The sequence below is a fragment of the Balaenoptera borealis genome, assembly GCF_965194805.1.
Source record: "Balaenoptera borealis genome assembly, chromosome: 14".
NCBI lineage: Eukaryota > Metazoa > Chordata > Mammalia > Artiodactyla > Balaenopteridae > Balaenoptera > Balaenoptera borealis.
In genome coordinates, this window is record NC_138875.1 from 91,205,021 (window position 1) to 91,230,383 (window position 25,363).

At 57.5% G+C, this 25,363-nt stretch overlaps 1 protein-coding gene and 2 long non-coding RNA genes across 4 annotated transcripts in view; 1 reads left to right on the top strand and 2 right to left on the bottom strand.

Annotated features, from left to right (window-relative positions):
* Positions 1-25,363, bottom strand: part of LOC309610422 — a 487,797-nt gene that overhangs the window by 274,562 nt on the left and 187,872 nt on the right. The window lies entirely within an intron of this gene.
* On the top strand, positions 6,595-14,712 carry LOC309610402. 2 transcript variants are annotated; one of them, XR_014233901.1, is made up of 3 exons: positions 6,595-7,045; positions 8,651-8,738; positions 12,392-14,712. It is a non-coding gene; the product is annotated as an uncharacterized lncRNA (long non-coding RNA). The 2 variants fall into 2 exon arrangements; XR_014233902.1 differs by having other exon boundaries at positions 6,595-6,760.
* Positions 18,866-25,363, bottom strand: part of GALNT9 (polypeptide N-acetylgalactosaminyltransferase 9) — a 100,658-nt gene continuing 94,160 nt past the window's right edge. The window contains exon 11 of the mRNA XM_082354159.1: positions 18,866-24,661. Within this exon, the coding sequence (XP_082210285.1) occupies positions 24,515-24,661 (147 nt within the window). The 3' untranslated portion in view covers positions 18,866-24,514. The remainder of the gene's footprint in view (positions 24,662-25,363) is intronic.

Consider the following 25,363-nt stretch of genomic DNA (forward strand, 5'->3'; position numbering starts at 1 on the left):
GCCATCCGGGTTCAGCTGCGGAAGAGAACGAAAACCGCGGTCAGAGAGCCGAGAGAAGTAATCAAGAGATAAGGGTGTCGGGTCACAGGGACGGGTCTCACTTCCAGGTCTGCAGAGTTCTGGGCCTGCCAGGGTGGCCGTGGTGATCGGGGTAGAGGGGGCCACCCCCCGGGGGGCTCTGCCTGCTCCTGGGAACCAGGGGAGGGGCTCCTGAGAGGGTGCCTGAGTGTACGAGCTTCTGGATGATTCTAGCCCCCAGACATGGAGTCAGCTTCCCAGCAGAGGCCACCGGTCCTGCGTCAGAGCCCTGCTGTGTCCTGTCAGGTCCTGACCCACAGAACTGATGGTGTAAGGAAGCAATTGTTCTGCACCTTTGACTGGGGATGTTTTGTTACACAGCCGTCGGTCCATGGCTGGCTGAGCGAGCCAGCCCCTTGCGGTTCAACATCTATGGCCATCGCCTGTGCTGACCCCAGCTCCCACGAGGTCACTGCCATCTTAGAGTCTACATTCCAGCGTTTCCTGGGTGAGGGGCCAGCCCGCAGGTGGCCCCAGTGATCCCTGCCCGAGCAGCCTTGGACCGGGGTGGAGCTGCGTCACCGTCACCAAAAGCACCTGGCAGAGGAGACGGTGTGTCGCTTCCAAGATTCGGCGTGAAAGACCACGGCTTCGGTCTGTGGTGTCCTCTTTCTCCATCACTCACCCCTGGGTGATACCAGGCCGCCAGGAAGCTCACCAGCCCTGGGGAGAGCTGCGTGGGAGGGTCTGGAAGAAAAAGGTAGGAGGCCAGGTGGTCTGTGGGGCCAGGACCAGAAGCGGGGTCCTCCAGGCGGGCCCCGCACCACTGCCTGATTCCGGAGCTGGCTATTTTCATGGGATTAGCAACTGCACTCCGAGGAATAATTACTGTGTCATGAAACATTTCCCCCGCCTCCACAGTCGAGCTGGGCTTTGTTTAAAATGCAATAATGGCACGGCCGTCTTCCTGGCCAGCGGTGGCTGGAAAGGGGAAGATAGGGGCCGGCAGGGCTCCTTCACTACCTCCGCGGCCGCTGCCCTGCTTCTCCAGCGCCGGGCGGACGGCGGACGCGGCCCACCCGCGAGGGCCCAGGGCGGGGCAGGGGCACGGCTCGTCGGGTCTTGGTCTCCGAAGTGGCTCCTGGGAAATCCCTTCCCCCAGTTTCCTCACCATCGGGCAATGGCCTTGTTAGTAATTTTTCAGGGAAGACCAGGAAATCATCTCTGAATTTGCTGATTATTCCGTCTGGGCCTCAGGGCCGACCCTCGTTACCTGTCCTGCTGTAACGTGGCGGCTCCAGGGGCATCTGCTCAGGGGTTCCGGCTCCACTGCTGTTTGGCTCACTGCTCTTCTCTCCTGCTCCTGTGATCTCTCCGTCTCACTCTGTGTCTGTTTCCCTCTGCATGTTCTCCCCTTCCGGCCCCCCTTCCCTGGCCCTTCCTCCCTCTGACAGCCCACTTCGCTGCACCCACCCAGCCCGGGGCCTCCTAAATGACGCTGTGCTGACAGATGCACCTCTTGGCAAGTGGGAGCACTTAGATGCCTTTACGTTTCCTTTTCCCGAAAACGCACTTGACTCGCGCAGGGTTACTGACGGGCTCGGGCCCCTCGGGAGACAGCAGGGGGCTCGGGTGGGCAGAAGGGGGCTTCTGCTGCTTGGGCTGAGGTGGGCAGGGGCTGTAGGAAGACCCCAGAGCTCCAGAGCTGTCACCACCGTCACACCTCACCTTCCCCCACACACCTGAGATCTCTCCTGAGTTTAAATGCCAGCAACTTACCCACAACTTACTCACGGTGCTGTGCAGAACCGACCACAGAGGCTAGTCTCTGAGTTTGTCCGGCGCCCGGAGGGATGGGGACAGCGCGGGGCCATCCCCAGAAGACGCCGCCCTGAGGCCTCAGAGTGTCGCAGCCTCACTCACAGAGCCAGAAGTCATTGCCGAGGCTGCTCGCACAGGCAGCAAGGCCTCTGGAGTTGGATGATGTTCCATCTCTGATGGATAAATGACCAGGGGCCGGCTGCACCCATCCCATCAAGGACGGACCCTTGAGCCCCGGACTGTAGCCTCCTGAGGACTGCACAGCCCATCTCTGCCCCACAGGGCTCAGCAGACCATCTGGGGTGGGAGATGTGGGAGGACTGGGGTGTCCCTGTCCCGCCCCCGAGGCTCCGTACTACCTACCATGAGCAAAGGGAGCCTCTTCAGTGCATGGGGCTCAGGTGGGACACAGGGCAGAGCAGAGACAGTGCATGGGGGGAAACCTGATCATTCATTCATGCTTCTGGATCCAGCTGTGCCTGAAGCCGGACCCACCCCTCCTTCCAAGAAATCATGTGAAAATGCTTTGGTTCTGCAGCTTAGGGGTCCCCAAGACCACACTGAGGTTCAACAATTCGATAGAAGGGCTCGACATTGCTCGGTGAAGCCAGTATACTCATGATTCACTCAAAATTTATTGCAGTGAAAGGCACAGACTAAAAATGGCAACAGGAAAAGCCGTGCATGGGGCCAGGTCCAGGAGAAAGTCACGAGCTCCATCCATCCCCTCCTGGGGGTAATGTAGACTGAGCTCTCCCAGCAGCGACACGTGACAGCGTGTGGAGTGTGTGTGGCCAACCAGGGGGCTCACCCGAGCCTGGGGGTCCAGGATTTTTACTGGAGCTTGGCCACTTAGATGTGGCACGTGGCTGACCTACCTCCAGCCCCCAGAGGTCAAGCTGATACCACATGGCCCAAGACCCCTTAGTAAGCAGAGACATCGATCAGGCAGGACTCAGGGTCTGGAGGTCACCTCCTAGGAGCCGGTCAAGGGCCAGCTCTCACCCTGGGCACAGTTAGTTTCTTACTGCACAGGATCTTCTTGAGACAGTGGGGCAAAGGGGCACGCCCAGGCGCCCTCAGCAGTCTTGGGCACACCACTGAATTTATACAGCCCCTAGGTCGAGCCAAGCCTTAAGCCAGAACCCTGTGTTTTTTCTAGTTTCTGAGCCGACATCTCCCTTTATCATTTGAATCAGTGCGAAGAGGTTTTCTATCTCGAATAATTTGTCCCTAGAGCCCAAAGTCGTGCGACTTCTGAGTGAGTGTGGTCTAAACCTGTCCACAAGTTCTCTTCACACTTCCCACACAGAGTGGATGACCGCTGCGGGTCCCAGCATGGGGGTCCCGCAGACAGGAGCCCCATAGGCAGTGGAGGCCTGACCGCACCCAGCCCTGTGAGCGGCTCTTGAGAAGGCGAGGTCGGGCTGGGCTCCGGGGAGGGGCGGTCGCCGTGGGCGGGATACAGGGGGGGGCCGACCCGTCCTCGGGGCTGGTCTGGTTGCGATGGGGCTGGTGAGTAGTGGACCACGGTCCTCACCGTCTGTCCCAGCCCTCAGAGCCGTGCCGCACGGGCCGGGCGTCCCTGGTGTGGACTTGTGGTCGGCCTGGACGGGGGGAGGGTGAGGAGGTGGGGGGGGTGCGCTGAACCTCGGCTTCCCGATCGTCGTGCGATGGCTCCGCCCCGCGTAAACCGGGGCAGAAACAGCCGCTGCGCACAGGCTCTGTGGCAGCCCCCAGGCCGCGGGCACTCTGGGAGCCGGAGTCTCAGGGCAGGGCCCGCCGGCCGAAGGCAAGCCGTGCAGGGCTGGGCGGGGACCCTCGGGCCTGACCACGTGGAGCCTGGAGCAGAGCTTGCGTCAGCAGGAGGTGGGCAGCTGGTGACACGATCACAGACCTGCTTCCCGTGGCTGATGGGGCGGGAGCTCGGACCTCTGCTGTGCCCGCCCAGAGGTCCTTCCCCTCCTTCTTCCAGCCAGGATCGGAGCCCCGTCCCCACGCGGACGACAACGCCCGCTCCTCAACTCTGGCCACGGTCTGGCCCCCAGGAGGCTCGTAAGCCTGTCAGCTGGAGACTATCCGCCTGGCGTTTCGGCCTGACCTGTCTGATCCATCTTCAGAGTCCTCCCTGGCCGGGACGTCGTGTTCCCACTGATTTAGCCGCTGAGCTGAAAAACAAAATTGAATACTTTCTCATAAAACATGCCTGGCGTCCTGGGCAGGCAGGGCTGTCAGAGGGGCTGGTCAGGAGGCTTTGTCTTTGAAGGAGGCCCGTTCAGCTTGGTGGCTTTGGGGGTCACCTTCTGGGGAGAAGGGACACAGGGTGCGAGCAGGGCGGGCGTGATTCTCCAGGAAGGTGTTCCTCATGGTGAGAACTGGCTCCTGGTGGTCTGGCCCTAGGCCTGCATCCGGGCGTGGGCTGCGGGCTTGAGGGCTGCTCTGGGGCTGAGAACGGAGGCTGCTGGCAGACAAGTAGCAAGTGGGATGAATGCCCTCTGGGCCTGCCCTTGGGGACCTCTCCCCTTATATTCATTCATTCATTCATTCATTCATTTACTCAATTTTTGTTCATTCAACGCTCTTATTGGCACCCCTGTGTGCCTGAGGCGCTGTAGAAGGAACACAGCAGGACAAGGCCCCTGCCCTCCCAGAGCTTGTGTTTTGATCGAGGGAGCAGACGGCAAGTGAAATAGAATGTTTAAAATGTGTAGTAGGCGGTGAAGGGAGAGAGCGCTGGGGCAGTGACAGGAGGCCAGGAGGGAGCCCTGGGGCCGGGTGGGGGCAGGAGCGGAGAGGGCTCCCGGTACAGGGACCACTCGCGCTCGAGGCCAGAGTGGCTGGAGGCGAGGCTGAGGGCTGGAGCCCCGAACACGGGGCGGGGCAGGGCGACCACCGGAAGCACAGGGCATCTCCCTCAGTTTGGGGGGCGCAGGGAGCAGAGGGTCTTGGGGAGGGTCCCCAGAGCAGCGGCTCCGGGGGGTTCCCAGGCTGAGGTGCCGGGATCAGCTTTCCCCGGGCAAGTAGCCAAGTCGGGTGACTCTGCCGGGTCCCTGCGTGCTCTCAGCTCACAGCCTGGGAAACAGGCTTCATCTGGGGGGGCCCAGCACAGGCAGAGGGTGGGAGCCTCTGCTCCCAGGCTGAGCCCCGCTCCCCGGATCAGTGGAGGCTTGCCTCTCGGGTTCTTCTCACCGTCTGCGACTCAGCAGCCTCGGGTGCGAAGCCTGCAGCCAGCCAGGAGCGGGACGAGCGGCCCAGGTCAGGGGACACCGGGCAGGCGAGAAGCAGGGGGCAGTTTCTCCTGACGCGTTTCCCCAGCCGGGGCCGAGGGTAGGTGCGTCTGGGTTTGGGGAGCTTGCTGAGCACACACAGGCTCCCGGCCTGGTCCCCGCCCTGCAGGTGGCCCTGGCTGGCCTGCCTTCGCAGCCCTGGCCCTCCAGGACCTCAGCGCCTCCAGCCTCTGGGCTGAGCTGCCGGGGCACTGGGCTCTGCAGGGCGGGCACCCTGGCTTCTCCCCCTCACGGGCATCAGAGCATCTGTTTGCCCCTCCACAGCCGCCCTTCACGCCTGCTCTACGCCCAGGAGCCCCCGAGGGGCTGTACCTGGGGCTCGGTGTGGGTGGGGGGAGAGTGAGGGGCGCCTCTCCCCAGCTCCCTCCCTGCACAGAGGCCTGAGCCGTCCCTCAGCCCAGGCTGCAGGTCCTGCCCCGAGTCTTCACCAACTCCGGGTCTGCGTTCCTGAACCTGCCCCCTGCCCCCAGGCCCTCCTGACCCCTACCAGCCGAGGGAGGTGAGGGGCCCCGGTCCCAGGAGAACCTGGTGTCCCTTAGCAGGGCTTAGAGGCCCTGGCAGAGACAGGGACCCCCTCTCTGCCCCCCCTCCCCGCTCCCTGCAGCCCTGAAGGCACCGCCTGCCCTGCCCATGCGGCCTGGACCGGGGAGACGTGGTGCCCCTCACAGACCCAGCTCTGGGTTAAAGCCCCCAGCCTGAGGTGCTTTGTCACAGCTGCCCCAGAAAACTCTTAGAGGCGCTGCAGTGGCCCAGGTGGAAGATAGCGGAGCAGACAGCGATGGGAGAGGGGGACCTGGGTCTGGGTCCCAGCTCTGGGCCTGGATCCAGGCTGGCATCCACGAAGCCGCAGGGAAGGGCCAAGTTCCGGGACGGGTCTCCGTCCCTCTCCCATCAAGGGCCTGGCCGGGGCTCGCCTGGGCACACTGGTGATTAACGAGCGTTCATGCCTGAACTTTCCCCTCGCCCACAAGTCTGGGTTATTAATGGACCCTGACAGCCCCGTCAAAAGTCCCAGGACAAGAGAGAGATCTTAGTTCCCTGTCAGGAACTGAACCTGGGTAGCCTGGATGAAAACCAGGAATCCTAGCCGCTAGACCACCAGGGGCTCGAGGCTAGAAGCACGGTGGCCCTGGCTCTTTTCCCCGTTTGAAAGCAAGAATGTTTCAAGGAGGAAAAACTGTAAAAACAGGTACAAAGTTCATTATTAGAGACTCAGCGCAACGTATGGGAGAGCACACAGAGAAACAGTTTGTTTATTAAGACAGAAGCAAGACCCAGCGAGAAGGGGTGTGGGCGTCCTCTCTAATGAGGAGGACCCCAGTAAAGAGGTGATTTAAATCCTTTATGTAGGGCAGTTCTTCCGGGTCTCTGTTCACCTCTGGCCAATCATCGGGCTTCTTTCTCCACGCCTGCCCTGCCCTAGGACCCTCCCTAACACGCGTGCGCAGCTTCTTTCCAACATGGATCCCCCTGCAGAGGCTTGTGGGTGGTGCCCCCTCCCTTTCTGACCCCCAAGAAGCCTTCCTGCGCATGTGCAGACAGGGCAGCTTCCCGGACCCCGGGAGGGGTCGTCTCATCGCTGTATCCCAGCAGAGCTCAGCTTCTGCCACCAGCTTTGTCCTTGGAGCGTCTGGGTGAGAACAAGCTTAGTGCTCCTCCACTGGGCGAACCCCAGCTGTCCAGCGCGGGGGCCCGTCCATCTCCTGCGTCACCCTGAGGCTCTAGGGGAGGAGCCTCCCTGCCTCCCCTGCCGCCCCAGCCTCTGGTGCTGCCGGCGCCCGTGGTGTCCTGGGCCGGTAGCCGGCCTCTCCATCCTCGGCCAGCGCAAGGGCGGATGTGCTGCTTCACGAGTGTGAAGGTGGGGCAGGATGCTGGGCCACAGGGACACACTTTCAGACGTCTGGGCTTTGCGGCACTGGGTAAATTCTTACGCGTCCAAGAAGGGATGAGGTTATGTGCTGGTTGTTGTTTGAGGGACCGAGAGCTGGGGGCCTGCTGAGCGTTCAGAACAACGGGATGGATGAGTGAAATGTGGTGGGCACAGTGGCGGGGACCAGATACGCAGACAGCAACGTGGAAAGATGGTGAAAGGCAGGGTTTGATGAGAAAACGGAGAGGAAATAGACTGAGATGTGGAAACACAATACCACTGGTGGGACTGGAAAACACACACAAAACAATCCTACACATTTTGCAAGGATACGTGTCTATTTAAAGATAAATATCAGACATGCTGGAGAGGGGGCACCTGGGGAGGGGGGTGCAGAAGAGTGAAATGAACAGAAGTTGCCCAGACCGTGATGACGTGTCTCAGAATGAACATCTGATGAACTCACCTTTACGCTCGTTGTAATGAGGTCCCAGTAACAAGAGAAGTGTCTTCCGGGGCTCGAGGCCACACCTGAGCTTCTCAGGGAGCGGGGGCTGCTTCCCACCCCTGGTTCTCAAAGTGGGGTCCCTGGAGCCGCGTCTGCAGCACCTGGGAACTTGTTAGAAACGCCAATTATTAGTATGAGTATTTTAAAGCACTTTTTATTGTGATAAGAACTCTTTTTTTTTTTTTTTAATTTATTTATTTATTTATTTATTTATTTATGGCTGTGTTGGGTCTTCGTTTCTGTGCGAGGGCTTTCTCTAGTTGCGGCAAGCGGGGGCCACTCTTCATCGCGGTGCGTGGGCCTCTCACTGTCGCGGCCTCTCTTGTTGCGGAGCACAGGCTCCAGATGCGCAGGCTCAGTAGTTGTGGCTCACGGGCCCAGTCGCTCCGCGGCATGTGGGATCCTCCCAGCCAGGGCTCGAACCCGTGTCCCCTGCATTGGCAGGCAGACTCTCAACCACTGCGCCACCAGGGAAGCCCGATAAGAACTCTTAATGTGAGATCTACACTCTTCACACGTGTCTTTAGTGCTGAGAAGTCTGGTCAAGCACCCTGCCCATTTTTCTATTTAACTTTTGCTGATTTGTAGATGTTCTTTGTATACATTTTGGTTGTGGTTCTTCGTTATATGTATTAAAATATCTCTTGCTCTAAAAGCAAAGAAAATAAATGCAAATTCTGGCCTCACGTGGCTTGGAAGCTCCAAGGGTGGGGTGGCCTCGCTCTCACACAGGCCCCCAGGGCGAGCGGCACTGGTTTGGAGGTGCCAGCGTGCTTGGGGCCCTCCCGCCGCGGGCTGGCAGGGGGCGCTGTCTCGGGCGGTGCAGAGTTTGGTAAGAGGCATCGCTTTGCCTACCGGCTGGCGTGGGGCAGACGTAGACCTGCTCTTACTGTAAGGGGCACGAGGTTGCCTAAAGCCCTTACGCTTAGCTTTGTGGGGTGGACCCGGAATTAAATGAGAGGACGTCCTGAGGGGGCTGGGGACGGGAAGACTGGAAACGTCCGGCTGGAGATGGGGGGCGGCCAGCCGGGCGGTAAGGACGGGGTCAGGGCCCCACTAGCCAGACCCGAGGCTTTTAGGTCTGCCTTTGAGCAGCAAGGTGGGGTCTCGGGTCTGGAGGATCCTGCCGCCCATTTCCCCTTGCAGGGGCGGCGGCTCTCCCAGAGGATGTCGTCACTCATTCCCGCAGGCCTGAGCTTCCCCGGGACGAGGTGGGCCCTGCACGGAGTCGCAGGTGGGCACCAATCGGGGACCCAGGATGGGGTTGCCTGGACCCCTGCCCAGCAGGCGGTCTCGGTGATGCACAGCTGCCGATGGGCCCAAAGGTGGCTTTTCAGGTCCCTTCAGCCCAGCAGAGACCCCTGGGCCCTCACCCAACTCATCCCTGATTTAAGAAATAATCATTTCGGGACTCCTCTGGGGGTCCAGTGGTTAAGACTCCGCGCGCCCAATGCAGGGGGCCAGGGTTCGATCCCTGGTCAGGGAACGAGATCCCACATGCGTGCCGCAGCTAAGAGATCCTGCACGTGGCAACGCAGATCCTGCATGCCGCAGCTAAGACGCAGCGCAGCCAAAATAAATAAATAAAAAAATTTTAAAACACAAAGAAATAAGCATTTCTTGACATAGAATATTATCTTATTATAGAATAACTATAGAAATTATAATTATAACTAATTATAACTCAATTATTTTAAATGAATAACATAGTTATTAATTATATTACTATATAATCATTAATTATAACTATATAATTAATAGATACTAATTATTAGTTATAAATTATATAGTTTTAGTTGTAATCACTATGTAATTAATAATCATTTAAATAATTTCTATTATACTAACAATTAAATAAAATTATTAATATAATTACTATAGATATTAATTATAACCACAATTATAATTATGGGAAGTGGTGGAATATTATTTTCTTATTATAGATAGAGCAGAAAAGCAAATCTAAGACATGACTCTCTCCTTAAACTCATTCTGGACTCCTCGTGGGTCCCATTTGCAGCCTGTGCCTCTCGCGGGGGCTGCCTGACGCCGGCTCTGGGCCTCCCTGTCCACAGCGAGCCTGACGGTGGGATCCAGGCAGGGGCGGGATGGCGACCGGCGAGTCTGTGCCACTCGGAGCCGAGGAGCCACGTCCTGCCGGCCCAGCTGGTGCAGAGGGCTCTCAAAGGGCCCCCGTCCCCCACCTTCAGGAGGCCCCTCCGCGGGCCTGGGGGTCCTGGCTTTGCCTGATGACCCGGGCGTGCCACCCAGGCTGAGAACAGACGCCTGTCCCCAGCAGATGTCCCCGGAGCTGTGAGGTTTATCCCCTCAGCACTTCTCATTTGTTTCTCCACAAAATTAACTTCTCGGTCCGCAGGAGCTCTCTCTCACCATCCGGGAGGCCTCCTCCGGGCAAAGTGTGTGTCAGACGAGGCGATCTCTGCAGCTTCTGCGTCGCCCCGCTTCCCTCCTCGGACCCGCCGGCTCAGGAGCAAGCGGCCCAGGGTTGTCAGGGCCTTGAGCAGCCCTCTTGTCTCAGGGGCAGGGGCTGGGGGGCTCCGAGGAGAACACCACCATGTGTCTGGGCCTTCCCGCCCTCTGCCCGCTTTCAGCAGGGAATCGGGCGTCCAAACGCTGATCAGGACGTGTCGCTTGTCGCCCTGGGAGTGTGGGCTCTGAGGGAGCTCAGCTGGGCCACTGAGATGGCTAGTTTCAGGTGTCCGCTCAGCCGGGCCACAGGGACGCCCAGAGAGCTGGTAACATGCTGTTTCTGGGAGGGCCTGTGAGGGTGTTCCCTTGAATCAGTGCATAAAGAGACCCACCTTCTCCAGTGCGGGGGGCATCATCCAATCCGCTGAAGGACTGAGTAGAGCCAAAAGTGAGAACAAGGGCTAATTTGCTTTTTCTGCGTGAGCTGGGACAGCCATGTTCTCCTGCCCCCCCACAGTGGCTCCGCTGACTTCAGCCTTGGGGCTTGGACTGAACGACACCTGCTTTCCTAGGTCTCCAGCTTGCAGGTCCTGGGACTCCTCAGCTTCCATAACCATGTGTGCCAATCCCTCATAAGTCTCTTCTATCTGTCTGCTTATCCATCTATCTGTCATCTATTTATCTATCTATCCATCATCTATCTACTTACTATCTATCTATGTATCTACCCATTTATCATCTATCTATCATCTACCCATCCACCTATCCATCTATCGTATTGGTTCGACTTCTCTGGAGAACCCTGACTCTTATAACCGCTTGTTGGCAGTGTGACTTAAGGCAATTTACCGAGCCCCTCTCTACTGCACTTTCCCTGTCTGCAAAATGGGAGTTAATATGGCATCTCCCTCACAGGCTCTTTGTGAAGATTAAAGAACTAAGGTATGAAAGTGCTGTGCACAGCGAGAGCTCACAGGTGCCCCCTGTGACCATTGCCATCGCTATCTGCTCTCCGTCCCCACATGTGCAGGTTTCCATCCTCCATGGAGGCATCTAAGAGACGTGACTCCATCTTCCTTGAACCTACATCCTATTTCCAGCTTTCATCTAGTCAGAGGTTGTCCAGGTGGGGACCCTGGACCCATAGTATCGGCATCCACTGAGAACCTGCCAGAAGTGCAGATTCTCAGGGCCGCCCAGATCTGCCGAGTCAGAAGCTCTGGGAGTGACCCCACGTCTGCTCTCAGGAGCCCGCCAGGGGGTTTGGGGCTTGATCGAGCATGAGGCCTCATCGGAGTACACCTTCAGCTCCGGGTGTCAGGACTGGAGAACTCCAGGTGACAGATGACATCGCTGGCCCCTCCCGGGAAGACTGTCCCTTCCACGACACTGACCAGGAGCCTGGCCAGCAGAAAATGGTCAGAAGGTAGAGCAGGACACCATGGGGCCAGGTGCCAAGGGGAGCCCGCATCTGTACAAGCCGTCCCCTGCCTCCCTGATTCTTTTAGCGTCTGTAGGGTTGGTAGTGGTGTCTTGGTTGCATTCCTGATTCTGGTGATTTGTCTTCCACCTTTTCTTTCTGTCATTCTCACTAGAGATTTGTCCGCCTTACTGGTCTCTTCGCGGAACCAGCACTCTGATGGTCTGTACTGTTTTCCTTTTCTCAGGGTCACTGATTTCTGCTGTTTATTCTCTCCTCTGCCTGCTTGCTCTGGGCTCATTTTGATCTTCTTTCCCAGCTTCTTGGGCTGGAAGCTTGGATGACAGATCTGATACGTTTCTCTTTCCTGTGAGCGTTGGGGGCTGCACGTCCCAAATGCCCCCCACATTTGATGTTTTGTTTCCGTCTCCATCTGGGGGATCCTAGCCCCCGCTGGCCTCTGTGCCGAGGGCCCTGGCAGGAGCAGGAGGGCTTGGTACTGCAGGTGGGGGCAGAGGTGCTGGCTCCTGACGTGGCCTCCGCTGAGCCTGCGGTCGGGCCTTGGCCAGCGTGCGTGGGTGTGAGGCCCAGACCTTCCACGGCATTTGGGTGGAGGAGAGCAGTCAGGGTTTGGGAGTTTTCTGTCCTGCTAGCTGCCCCTTTCCTGGCCCTTTGGCAAGGAGCAGGCTTTGTCTGCTGGGCGCGTTGTGGTTTCTGAGTTGCTGGCGTCTGAGGCTCCCAGTCAGCGTGGGATGACGCGGCAAGAAGAACCCCACTCCTGTCCCCGCGCAGGACCCCGTGAGGCCTTCCCAGAATAGACCCTGCCCGTTTCCTCCGCCTGCCCTCGGTCTGTAGAAAAGACTTTAGTCAAATAACAAATTTAATCAGAGAAGTGAGAAGATGCAGAAAGAAAGGAAAACAGTCAAGTGAGACAAAATAATAATACTTTTGGCCATTAAACAAAGTCAGGGACCTTTCGTTCCTCCTCAAGGGCTGTAGATACTATTCTGAGCCGTGTCCTTTGAGCTGTTTTGCAGATACTGAGACCCCCACCAGGTGTCAGAAGTTAACTGTATGCTGCCCACAAGCACGGAGACCCCAGACCGGCTGGAACCTGAAGGTCGATGGTGCCGACTCCCGATTACCTCACCACCAACCAATCAGAAGAAGGCCCATGGGCTGATCACACCCTCCTCTTTGAACCGTTGCTATAAAGCTCCTCCCTACCCCCTCCAGGTCGGGACACACAGTCTTGAGGGCAGGAGCCCGCTGTGGCCCCCTTTGCCTGGCAAAGCAATCAAGCTATTTCTTTTCTCTGTCACCCAGAACTCTGTCTCCGCATTTCTATTTGGCACTGGTGCACAGAGGCCGAGTTTCAGCAGCACTCCTCACCTGTCACTCCTCAGGCCCGAGGCCCCAGGCCAGCCTGCCTTTCTCTCTGCACCCGCCAGGGTCTCTCTCTGGAATGTTCTGAGTTTCTGGCTGTACTTGTGGGAGGAGGGGAGGACGAGGGGCAGCCGGACCGCCGTGCGGTCCTGATGGTTGGCACAGGGTCTTCCCTCCTGCAGCCCCACAGCCCTGCCCAGAAACAGGAGCGAGCCCGCCACAAGGATGTCCCTGTTTCTGCGGGCACGCTGGGAGCAGATCCCACTGCTGTGGCTTCCGGACCCCGCGCTGGACACCCCGTGAAGGCGGGGTCTCAGGTGAGAAAGGACAAAACCTGGAGCCCACTCAACTGTAACCTTCAGGAGGAAAACAACGCTGGTTTTGATATTCATCACTTGGAAGCTCGGGGCCAGGCGAAGCTGCGCTGAGATGAGTGATGGCCTGCGGGGTGAGAACACTATCAGCCACCAGTTAGTCGCTGGAGGAAGATCACCCCGGCCACCTGCATTAGCCCAGATAAGCCATTTGATTTAATTTTAAAATGTCTATCGGGTGCTTAAAAGAGCAAGAAGGAATAACAAACAAGGCGTCTCCTCTTATTTATCCCTGAGCAGTTACCCCTGCGACTTATCAAGGCTGTCAGTTGAATTAACTTCGGCCTGGGCAGCAGTTCTTATCAAGAAGAGGGAGTAGCACGGCTGGGCCGGACCCTGCAGGTCCCTCTCCGTTCACGCGGCTGTGACTCTTCTGGGGCCCAGCGGCTTGGGGGGCTCACGCCCCATCGGCCCTATCTCCAGCACGCAGCCCTCGGCCGCCCTCTCCTCTTCCCTCCTCAGACCCCGAGCCCCTGGGGCTGGTCCCTCCTCCTGCTTCCCGGAGCCCAATGCACGTGAGGGCGTCCGAGCTTGACTGCGCTCCCCGGGTCCGGGCGCCCGAGGAACGGAACGTGGCCGCTCTAAACACCTCTGTGCGCTGGAGGCCCCTCCTCGGAGTGGGGGACACGCATCTCAGCCAGTTCGAGGGGCTCCTCATCCCCCTCCCCTGGGCCCGAGTTCCCATGGCCGCACAGGGCGTGACAGGAGCCAGAAGAGGGCCAGCCCGGTCGCGGGAGGTGACAGTGCCAGCATGTGGCAGCCGTTCTCAGGGCCTGTGACCGTGAGGGGGAGACACCACATCTTCGTCCTCAGTAACTTCTAAATGGAAAGCAGTGTTTCCTTCAGTTATAGACATGCTCGGTTCTCATCACCTGCAGGAGTCCCGCGCTGTGAAGTCACATGAACGCGGAATTAGTGGTTACCAAACCTGCTCCAGGGAAAATGCGGGGTTAGGTAGGGTCCTGGGAGCCTCTGGGCATGATATTTTGTCAACCGATCGATAGACAACTTTATTCGATGTGTTTCTGTTTAAAGACACCTCGTTTAATCTACATTGTTGACTCATAACGTGGACCTCGGGCCCACAGTGCTGTGATCACGCTGGAACCAAGCCCGTCTCACACGCATCTTCTCCGTGTCACGGCACAGCTTTCTTGTCCTTAGGACACTGGATGGCACTTCAGCTCCGAACTTGGGGCCATTTTAAACAGCAAAACCACCAACAAAACACAACAGTGCGAAAAACCCTAAACAGATGCAAAGGGCACCTGCTCCCGGCCCCAGAGCTGACTCGAGACAGCGTCACCTGGCTCCGCCCCTGCCGGGAACACGCACGTCGGGCCAGCCACGTCTCTCCTGCTCTGCCACGCTCTGAGCACCCACGAAAGCACCCAACTCTTGACGTTGGGGTCACAGGGAGATTTAACAAGCAGGTGAATCACAGATACAGAATCTGCGAATGACACGGGCGGCTGCGCGGCGGCAAACCTCGGTTCTGTTAGGAGCCTGTGGGTGGCGATGTGTCAGCGGAAATCTCAGAGTTTCAATCCGCAACATTGCCGCCGCTGCAGAAATCTCCCGCCTCATCACGGCTGTGACACTGAGGAGCTCTCGTACCCGCGGCTGCATCTTCGTAGCTGAAACTCAAATAAATCAGGCGATTCTGTCTGTCACACTCGTGTTTGTTTTTAATACTTTGACAGCTGGCTGGATTCCAGTAGAACTGGTTTCCTCTATAATCTCGTGTCTTTTGTCAGTCCGGGTGGACCTCATCCTTGTGCAGTCTCCACGTGGACATCCTCGGCCACCAGGAGATCTGACCTCTGCCCTGCAGCCCCTGAAGGCGGTGGACGCGTGCTGGTCCAGCCGCCCCGAGATGCCGGCAGGGAGTGGGGAGCGTCCGGGATACAGAGACGCCAGCTGAGCGCCCAGGCTGCGGGTCCCCGCTCTGTCCTTTAGGTGCCGTGGGTGGCGAGCACGGTACCTCACGCATCTCTGAGACGGGAGTTATCGCTAAAGGAGTGAATCTGTGTCCTGGGCAGCCTGGCGGGTGGGGTCCCGGTGGGGGCCACCTGGGATGTGCCTCCGGACGCCCCCGGCTCCCCTGGGCGTGACGGTGGTTGGCAGGCAGCGCTGTGGTGCCGTTTTAGGCTCTCCTCCAGGCCTCGGGGCTGGCAGGGTTCTCGCGGGCTCCACTGCCCCGTGCCCAAGGCAGCACCATTCCCTACTGTCCAGGAACCTCTCTTGCGTCTTTGGGGGTCCCAGCTGCACAGGGTGCCAGGAGACCCCGGTCCCTGAGCCTGTGTGTGGCCCTGAGTAACCCCTTTCTCTGCAGGAGGCCCCCGTGCTTTCTCAAAGCTGTTGAAGGAGATTTCTTGGGCTCTGGGGGTCTTTTCTCTGCCGTCTACTCGGAGCCCCAGGACAAACCGCGTCTCTGGCTGCCCTACCTGCCCGAGAGAGGCAGGGTTGGGACCCTGTGCCTGAGATGTTCCGTGGGCCGGGGCAGTTGATGTCCTCGTTTGTAACCCTCTGCCACCAGACGCAGAAGACGTTTTTCAAAGACGGTTGATCGATTTTCCTCCTGCTCCCGCTGTGCCGACATTCATCTTCCTTCACGCGACGCTGCTGGGAGATCCACCGCGCGCCGCGGCCCGAAGCAGCAGCATTTTGAAGCGAAAGGGGTGTGACGGTCTGGGTCCAGGAAGGGGAGGATGTCCCCTTTCCCAAGCCTCAGGGATGCTCCAGGGTCCCCTCCCAGGCAAACGGCACGGCTTCCGGATGCTGTGAGGGGGATGGCGGGCAGCGTCCTGGTCGCCCGGTAGGTGGGGACCGTGGATCAGCCGGGAGCCACACGCTAAAGCCGCTCTGATGGGGATTCTTTTATTTCCTTCTGCAGAGCTTTGGTGACTCCAGAAAATAGCAGCTCTTTGGGCTTAAAATGGCAGGGATCCACCGAGCAGCGGGGCTTCCCCCAGGGCCAGTACGCAGTAGGGGCTACTCAGTGCCTGCCAGCCGGCCACCAGCCGTGCTCGGGGCTGCAGGCTCATGAAACCTCAGCCCGCATCGCAAGCGAGCTCCAGGCTCTCGTCATGAATAAAGCTCTTTGTACACCTTTGTTGAGAGAGGGCTCGTAATTCAGGGCTGGGACCCTCTCCCCGACTATGGGGGCCCTGCCACGGGGCTGGGGGCTCCTGGCACCTTTGCTTCCCCGGCGTTCACTCCCCAAGGCTCCCCACTCCCAGCCAGTGTGCTCAGAACACCCTCGTTGAATAAGTGAGTGAGTGAATAAATGAATGAATGGCCCAGGCAAGAGGTATTCCCCTCCAGCCACCATTGAAAGGGGGTCTCAGGACAGGCTCTGGGGGGGCGGCAGACGTGTGGCTGGACCGACCACACGATTTGCCCAGCTCCTCGTTCAAATATGATTAGGGACCTCAGGTAAGTATTAAATGCAGCTGGGGTCCTTCTGAGCGGGGAGGGGGGCACTGTGGCGATGCCAGGTGGCACCGCGCTGACCCTTAGTGAGTGTGCCTGGGGGTGAGGTCTATCCCCGAGAGAACACCCGGGAGGCTGAGAGCACAGCGATGGCCCCTCTGTGCCTGTGGTTGGACCAGGGACCCCAGGGGCCCCAGGACGAGGTAGGTGCTGGGGGCCCCCTCATCCCATTTCTTCTTCCACGCCAGGCCCTCCCTCGGGGCTGCACGAGGGCTATTAATAATAATGACTGTCTTTGGCTGTACTCATGCCAGGAGCTCTGTGTGCTGTGCTTTTCTCCAAACGGTGATGGGCGGTGTTTTATAGAGCTCTTTTATTGCCTGGCGGTCATTTCAGTTTTCCTCTCATGCCATCTATGCGCACACAAGCTCTGTCTCTCCCCCGTGATGTGCTTTCTTCATTGGCCTCAGTATCTGAGCTGCCCTGCTGTGGGCTGAATTGTGTCCCCCCAAAAAACATGAAGCCCTAACCCCCAGGACCTCAGGCTGTGACCTTATCTGGAGATGAAGTCTTTACCAAGGTGATTAAGTTAAAATGAGACCCTTAGGGTGTGGGTTCTGATCCAACAGGACTGATGTCCTTATAAAAGGGGAAATTTGGACACAGACACGCACACAGGGAGAACATCACGTGCAGCAGAGGTGGAGATGGGGTGATGCTTCTAGAAGCCAAGGAGTGTTGCCAGTGGACCACCAGGACCTGGGGGAGGGGCAGGGATAGACCCCCTTGCACGGCCTCAGGAGGAGCCAGCCCTGCCGGCACCTTGATCTTGGACTTCTGGCTGCAGAGCTGGGAGACATACGTGTCTGTTGCTGAAGGTGCCCATTTCGTGGCACTTTGTCTGGCGGCCCCAGCAAACTGGTTCTCCTTCCCCAGGGCCTCCTTGTCTCCGAGGCCTCTACACACTGGAGCCCTTCCTGGCTTCTCCTCCCTGGCCACACTCACTCCTGGGTGATCTCACCTAGTCTGATGTCTTGAAGCATCCCCGATCCCAGCCCGGACCTCCCCCCCAACCTCAGACTCCATCGGTGCCCTCGGTGAGCTGTCCGAGGGGCACCGGCCCCCATGCACCTGTGTCCTTCCCCCACCTTCACCTTCCCCAGACCCCTGTCTTGGTTGATGGCAACTCCACCCATGCTGAGCCCAGATACCTGAATCGGGCGAGCCCCCTTCTTCTCTCTCACCCCCTCGTCCAATCCTCATGGTCTCTGCCGCCACAGACAGTGACGCTGCCCCGCCCAACCTCCAATGGTCTCACATCCCAGCTGGAGGCACTCCCCGAGGGTCTGCAAGACCTGCACACTGCCTTGCTCTGACCATCTCCACTCCTCTCCCCTCACCTGCCCCAGCCCAGGGCACTTGCCCTCTGGTTGCTGCTGCCCCAGGGCATTTGCACAGGCTGTCCTCTCTGGTCTTTGCTCAAGCGGCACCTTCTCTGTGGGGTTTCCCCTGATGTCTCTTTAAGGATTACACACCAGCCTCTCCCTCTTCTGTGGTGCTTTATTTTTCTCCTCAGCACTTACCACCATCCAACACGCATTTTGCCTATTGCTTATCATTGTCTGACCTGCTCTGTGAAGGTGAGGCCCAGGTTCACGGCAGGGCGGGTCGTCCGCACCAGGGACATCGCACAGCATGTGGCAGGTGTTGAATAAACTAATGCATGAAAGAGTAAATTATGGCTCACAGCCGACACGTTTCTTGGCAGAAAATTTCAAAAATACAGATAAGAAAAAGAAGCAAATAAAAAAAATCAAAACCACCATGGATAAGATCTGTTATATGTTTTTTCCTAATCCTCAGAGCAAACTTTGGAGCAGGAATTACTTCTCCTTTTCAGGTTCAGACAGGGAAAGAAATTGACCAAAACCACACAGCAAGTAGAAGCTGCTCCTGGTATCCCTTCCTAGGACACAGGGCTGCTTCCCAAAGGTCCCACAGACCCCGGAGCTGCCCCTCTGTTTATTTGTTGCCTTTGCTTCCTTCTTAGCTAAATTTTGCTCATGAACAGAGACAAGATGCTCCTCTTGGATTCTCAGAAGACTCTCCATCCCTTGTGTCTGCTGGGTCCCTGGCCAGCCCCTGCCAGGCCTACATCCCGGCCTAGGAGCCCCTGGGGGCTGCCTCTCCCACCTGCTCCCAGGTGTTGGGGGCTGCCTCTCTCCTGGGGACCCCACTCCCTGGACCCACTCTCACTGCAGTCTGCTTCCCCCAGGGTCACTCACTCAGACAATCTGAGCTATAGATGAAGATGCATTGGAGTGATGAACATTTTTATTAGACAAAATTAAATTCTGATATACATTATCTCTCTCAAGAGCAGAGGAAAGGAAAAAACAAAAAACAAAAAAACCAACCCTGCACGTTGACTATTTTCCATCAGAAGCACCTGCTTATTAATGGGCTTTCCCAGAAACCCGTTTATTAGGTTGGGTTACAAATGAACCGTTTTAAACAAACGACATGGATTTTTCTGAATTTGCTACAGAGCCAATTTATAATTGAATTAATGAAAGAAGCGGGCCTGTTATTAAGTTTTATTAAATTCTAGTTGCTTGTATCTTTGCCATTTAAAACACGACTGTTGTTTAAAAAGGAAAAAAAAACACTAGGCAGCCGGGTAGAGTGGAAGAGCAGAGGCTTGGGGTTGAGCAGATCTAAGTGGCCCCCCGGGCCTGCCTTGGGCAAAGCGTGTGTTTGTGCCAGGTCACTTCACTCCCCGGGCCTCCGTTGCCCCATCCGCAAAATGGGCACAGAAGTTCTCAGCGCTACTTGGGGTTATTTCAAGAATTAAGTGGGATTAAAACCTGGCATTTTGAACATATTTCTCCCTCCCTCTCTCCCCTCCTTCCTTCTCCTCCTCCTTCTCGAAAATGGTTGCCAGCTCTTTTCCCAAGCAGGCGGGGGTAGGAAATCGCTGGGCAGGAGATCCCCTTTGTTCCGTGTGTCTATCCTAGTCCTGGTCACGAGACCGAGAAGACTCCTCGTCGGGGTCCCGGGGGAGAACACAGCCGCGGTGTGCTGGTCAGACCCTAACCACTGGCTCTGTGATGCCCAGCCTGGCCCATTTCCATCTACAAATATTCCCGCCAGGGGTGATTTCCAGCTAGCAGCCTGACCTCTGGGAGCGTGGAGTTGAGAACAGGAGCTCGCCACCGTCCTCACCACACGGATACATAAACGCAAATAATCTCAAATAGAGTAAATCACCAGGAAGTGGTGAGTTTTGAGTATTTATTACCTTTGCTTTTAATACAATTGATTGAATTGTAAGTTCATGCAGTTGATTTTTAGTAATAGCTCTGGTTCACGACTGGTGCACAAAATTCCTGAAACTTTCAAAGCTGGCTCTTGCCAGCTGGAGCGGCCCAGCTTCAGGTGCTGCTGCGGGTGACAGAGCGAGCCTGATTTCATCATGGTGCCTCGCAGCCCGGGCCCCGCGAGGGGAGGGCGTCCTGGGCCCCTCTGCAGGGCGACCCTCTGGCCCGGCCTCAACCTGTCCGAGTCGGGAGTCCGGTCCAGCTGAGCTGAGCTGTGGCCGCCGCCTCCGGGCCTGCGCTCAGAGCCGCCTCCCGCCTCTGTGGCCCCGCCCGGCAAAGCAGAGAGTTCTGTGTCCCACCGTTCTTGTCCTTCAGCTCCAGGTAGAGTCAGCCAAGAGGATATGTTGGAAAATTGGAGGGTGCAGAGAAACCAGGGCGTTTCCCTCCGCATCTCTGGTTTTAGGGCTCTTTCTGGAAGTGCCGTGTCTCGTCCATCCCTCCTTCCGGCTGTGGCTCCTGGCTCTAGTTGCACCACCCCCTCCGGGGGCCCTTCAGCCGATGGAAGATGAGTCCCTGGGATGTCTCAGCCCTTCCGTAACTTGTGTGATCAATCCCTGGTATCAAATTCCCTTTGTCTGACAGATGGGATGCAGGCTGGTACAATCGGGGTGGCCTCAGCCATGGGCCAGTGGTTGGAAAACAAGACAAAGAAGAAACATTGTCCCTAAGGTAAGGGAAGTATGAACAGGAAGGCCAAACGGTTTAGGGGGCCGGGATGGCTTCAGTACCGTCCGTGGATGGCGTTAGTGGTTATTCTGAACCCAGGATTACAGAGGCGGGGGCCAATGAATGTGCATGTCACCATGAATTAGAAAGCTCTGTGAAGTTGGCCCCAGACAGAGGCACGCCTGGGGTGCAGGCAGGGGTCTCGACCAGCAGGGACGTCCCACCAGCCGTGGCCAAGTGTCGGCCACAAAACTGCAGGGACCGCTCCCAGTGGCACCACCAAGGGGCTGCCCCCCAAACAGCAGCATGGAAACCGTGGTCCGTCTTCAACTCTCTTTCCAGCTGACGTTTGGGTGGGGACTCTTTGCATGGAGTTACCTCCAGGATTCTCGGGCGGTTCTTCTAGAAGAGGGCAATCCTCACGAGGGATACAGCTGCTCATGAGGCAGGTAAGGACTGCAGGGAATAGACATGAGTGCTCCAGGGCCATGTGTTAGGATGAAGCCACTCGGATCCGATAGACAGCTGCCTCCCGCTAGGAGACCGTGGACGGTTCTGGGCCGTCATGGGCTGACTGACTTAGTCCCGCTGCCCGTGGACCCAGCTCAGCACCCCTGCCTGGTCAACACCTTTGTCCTCACGTGTCCTGGTGCCAGGCAGGACCCTGGCAGAACGAGCAGGGTTTCAAAACACGGGAACTCGCCACCTCCCAAGGGGATGAGAGGTTTGTCAAGACATTGAGAAGCAATTTTCCAGGTGTCAGGCTTTCATGGGATCCTGTGCGGGCTACAAACCAGCCGACTTTGATGGGAGTGTCAATTTGCCTAATGAATTGTAACACAAGTGAGGTTTAGAAGTTCGAGCCTGTGATATTTTCTATTTTAAACCACAGGCAATGCACTTTGCATGCTAATGGCCACTATGTGTCGTAATTTCACTTAAGAAACTTCTGGATTTCTGCAGACCAGTCCTTGGCTAGAGACTGGCTTTCTTTTTTTTTTTTTTTTTTAGTAAGTTTATTTATTTATTTTTGGCTGTGTTGGGTCTTCGTTGCTGTGTGCAGGCTTTCTCTAGTTGCGGCGAGCGGGGGCTACTCTTCATTACGGTGCACGGGCTTCTTATTGTCGTGGCTTCTCTTGTTGCAGAGCACCGGCTCTAGGCGCGCAGGCTTCAGTAGTTGTGGCACGCGGGCTCAGTAGTTGTGGCTCGCGGGCTCTAGAGTGCAGGCTCAGTAGTTGTGGCGCACGGGCTTAGTTGCTCTGTGGTGTGTGGGATCTTCCCAGACCAGGGCTCGAACCCGTGTCCCCTGCATTGGCAGGCGGATTCTTAACCACTGCGCCACCAGGGAAGCCCCGAGACTGGCTTTTAAGGCTTCACTCATTGCCAGTTTTTTTGCCTCCATCATCGTCTTAAATTTGGGGGAAAATCTGGAATAGAGAGAGGGTTTGGGGGATTTGGGTTAGAGCTGATAGAATCCTCTGCTGAGAATAGAGAAATTGGGACACTTCAGAGCTCTCCCAGCAGCAGGAAGCAAGGCATTGGAGGAATGGGGTCAGGATCCCCAAGGAAGGAGAAGCGGAGGAGGGTGCCCGGTTGGCAGGGCACTGGGGGAGGGGCACATGCCACTGGGCTTGGGATGGAGGACAGTGAAGTGTAGATTCATTGCTTCACCCCAGGGCAAGGGGGCCATGGATGCATCACCCACACGCCCCCTCAGACTCTGAGGGAAGGCCAGGGCCCTCACTCTCCCCAGAGACCCAGAGTTCGCTTCTGTAACTGAGCAGGACCCTGTGGGGCCTTCTTGGGACTGACCCCCTGCCCCCGCCATGTCCTCTGCCTGCCTCTTGTCTGCAGAAAAACTTTAGCCTCTTAGGCCTTCCTCAAGTTTCAAAAAATAAATTTAATCAGAGAAATGAGACAATGCAAAAAGAAAGGAAAACAGTCAAGCAAGGCTTGACTATAATAGTTTAGCCATTAAACAAAGTCAAGGACCTTTAGTTCCTCCTCAAGGGCTGTAGATACTTTGCTGAGCCGTGTCCTTGAGCTGTTTTGCAGATACTGAGACCCCCACCAAGTGGAGGAAGTTAACTCTATGCTGACCACAAGCACGTAGACCCCAGACCGGCTGGAACCAGAAAGTTGATGATGTTGACTCCCGATTACCTCACTACCAACCAATCAGAAGAATGTCCACAAGGTGATCATGCACCTGGAAACCTCCCTCCCTCACCCTGTCTTTTCCTTTCCCTGAAAGCCCTCAGGGAGTGCGGGTCTTTTGAGCACTAACTACCTGGACTCCTTGCTTGCTCCCTGCAATAAACGCTGCCCTTCCCTTCACCACAAACTCGCATCAGTAGATCAGCTTTACTGTGTGCAGGCGACCGGACCCAAGTTTGGTTCAGTAACACTTCTTCTGCTTCTTTCATATCTTCCAGGAAAATTTTCATCTCTTCTTTGGGGAAAATTCCCCCACGAGATATAAGATCCCTGGCACTACCAGAAGTGACTTTTCCTCTCCCAGAAAGAGGCACTATGGGATTAATGACTGAGAGGCAGGGAGCAAGAGGGGGGAGCCCGGGAGGTGTGGGGGATGGACTGGCTCTCCGTCTTCTGGAAGGACGGCTGCCTGGCCACAGCAAAGTGAGAACAGGTAGGATCTTCAAGCCCCCCAGCTTGAAGCCCTGCTGTCTGGAAACCCTGCCCGCCTGCTTTCCAGGTTACTCTATACGAATGGGGAGAAACTTGGAAGTTACTGATGGTGCCCACAATTTCTGTCCCTGGGAGACCACCAAAGGGGCCAGGAGACCCTGTGCATGGGTGGGGGAGCTAGGTGGGTTGGCTTTCAGGAGCTTGGCATCCCATCTACTCTTCATTTCCATGGCTGGGTGAGCCAAGCCCTGGGGCCCCTCACCGTTGCACAGCTGAGGCCTTCCACCATCGGGCAGGAGGCAGGAGGAAGCAGCTAGGATTGGGAAGAAGCTAGCCTGGCACTGGACCTGATGGGGGAAAGCGACAGGCAGAACTTTTTGTCCTGCAATTTTAAGTGCAATCATGAGAGGACATCCTGGAGGCCCTGGGACAGCCCTGGTGGGGGTGTGCTGCTTCTCAGCTCCAGCCCTGGAGTGTGAAAGCCGCTGTGGACAGTACATAAACCGAGGGGTGTGGCCGTGTGCCAATAAAACTTTATTTATAAAAATAGGCGAGGGGCCGCGGGTCATTGTTTGCTGACCCCTGCCTTAGAGCAACACAAGAGGTGCCTGGCCCCGGGTGAGCTGCTAGAACAGGGTCCCTCCCTGGACGGCCGACCAGCTCTGGCTCCTGTGGACGAGACATCAGGTCTGTATGGTTTAATCACTCTTTACTGGACTGAAGCAGTCACATCAGTCTCCTCGCACGAGCGCTGCCGGGGGTTTGTCTTTGAGGCCACTGCAGCTGCTGTCCCCATCCCCCCTCACCAGCCAGGGAGAGCCTTGCTCCGCTCGGTTTAGATGGAGGTGGTCACCGGGGCAGCCCCGCCAAGGGGCGGAGAGGTCAGGAGCTCGGAGTTCACAGGGGGCTATTGCTGCCTGGGGGATGGACGGGAGCTTCAGCACATGCAAGGAGGTGGCCACTGGCGGCTCGACAGGAATACCGTAGAAAAGGCACGTGATTCGGATCTGGAGTTGGCGGTCAGCTGATGCGCTCAGGCAGAGCCGCCAGCTGCGGGGGGTCCGCACTCCTGGAGGGGGGGAAGTCCCCATGTCCCCATGTCCCCAGGACCCGCCGGCAGCTGAGGACAGGTCGCCCCCCCCCCCCGAGGTGGTGCGGGCACGGCCAGGGCCCTCTGGGTTCCAGTGGTGGGCTGAGTGGGAGGGGCCCCACGCCTGCCCCAGGTCCTCGGGGTCTGCGCTGGGGCGGGGGCACAGGGTGAGCCTGGGGGTCAGTGCCGCCCTGGCTGGATCCAGTTTCTGATGGTCCACTTCTGCCCTGAGCACCTCTGCACCACCAGCCGGAGACCGAAGTTGGCGTCCTTGGACATCTCCACCTCCAGGCACCGGCCCGTGTCTCTGCTCACGATGGGACCGCCCTGCATGGGAGGGAGACCCAGTCAGCCCGGGGGTCCCATCCCAAGAGCTTCCAAGGAGTGGGGGTGATACCAAGGCCAAGCGGGTCACTGCATGGCCACCTGAGACTCGGGGGTCCTGACTCTCCCGGTCCCTCTGTCCCCCATCCCTCAGTCCCTCCTGACCCTCTGTTCCCCCGTCTCTGTCCTCAGTGACCTTCTGTCCCCCAATCCCTCTGTCCTCCCACCCCCGCCCCCATCAGCCATCTCCCTTCTCCTGGAGTCCCAGGAGTGATCAAGACAATGGACGCCAGGGCCCCTGAGACGGGTGTTTCCCCCAGAATGCCTCCCTGACCCCTGGCACGTCTGATTTGCCCGTCGGTCACCTCTGCAGGCCCTCTGGTCCCCCAAACATCAAGGGCCCTGGCCCAAACCCAAGGACCCCCAGGCTCGTGTCCTGTATGTTCTCTATCCTTCCCCAGACAGGTCCTTCCCAGGCACTCTGGCCCTCAGCGTCCTGGCCGCACACACGGCCTCCTGGGGACCGCTGATCTCGTTGGCTCCACTGAGGCAGTGACAGCTAACCCCTGCAGCCTCTCCTGTGACCAGGAGCCCCCAGACAGGACGTGCACACATCTGTCCCAGGGTCTCCTGCGTGGGAGGGTTTGGGTCGATTTCAAGAAATCTCTGGGGAGTCCAGTCTGGTCCCACTTGGCCAGCAGCTGG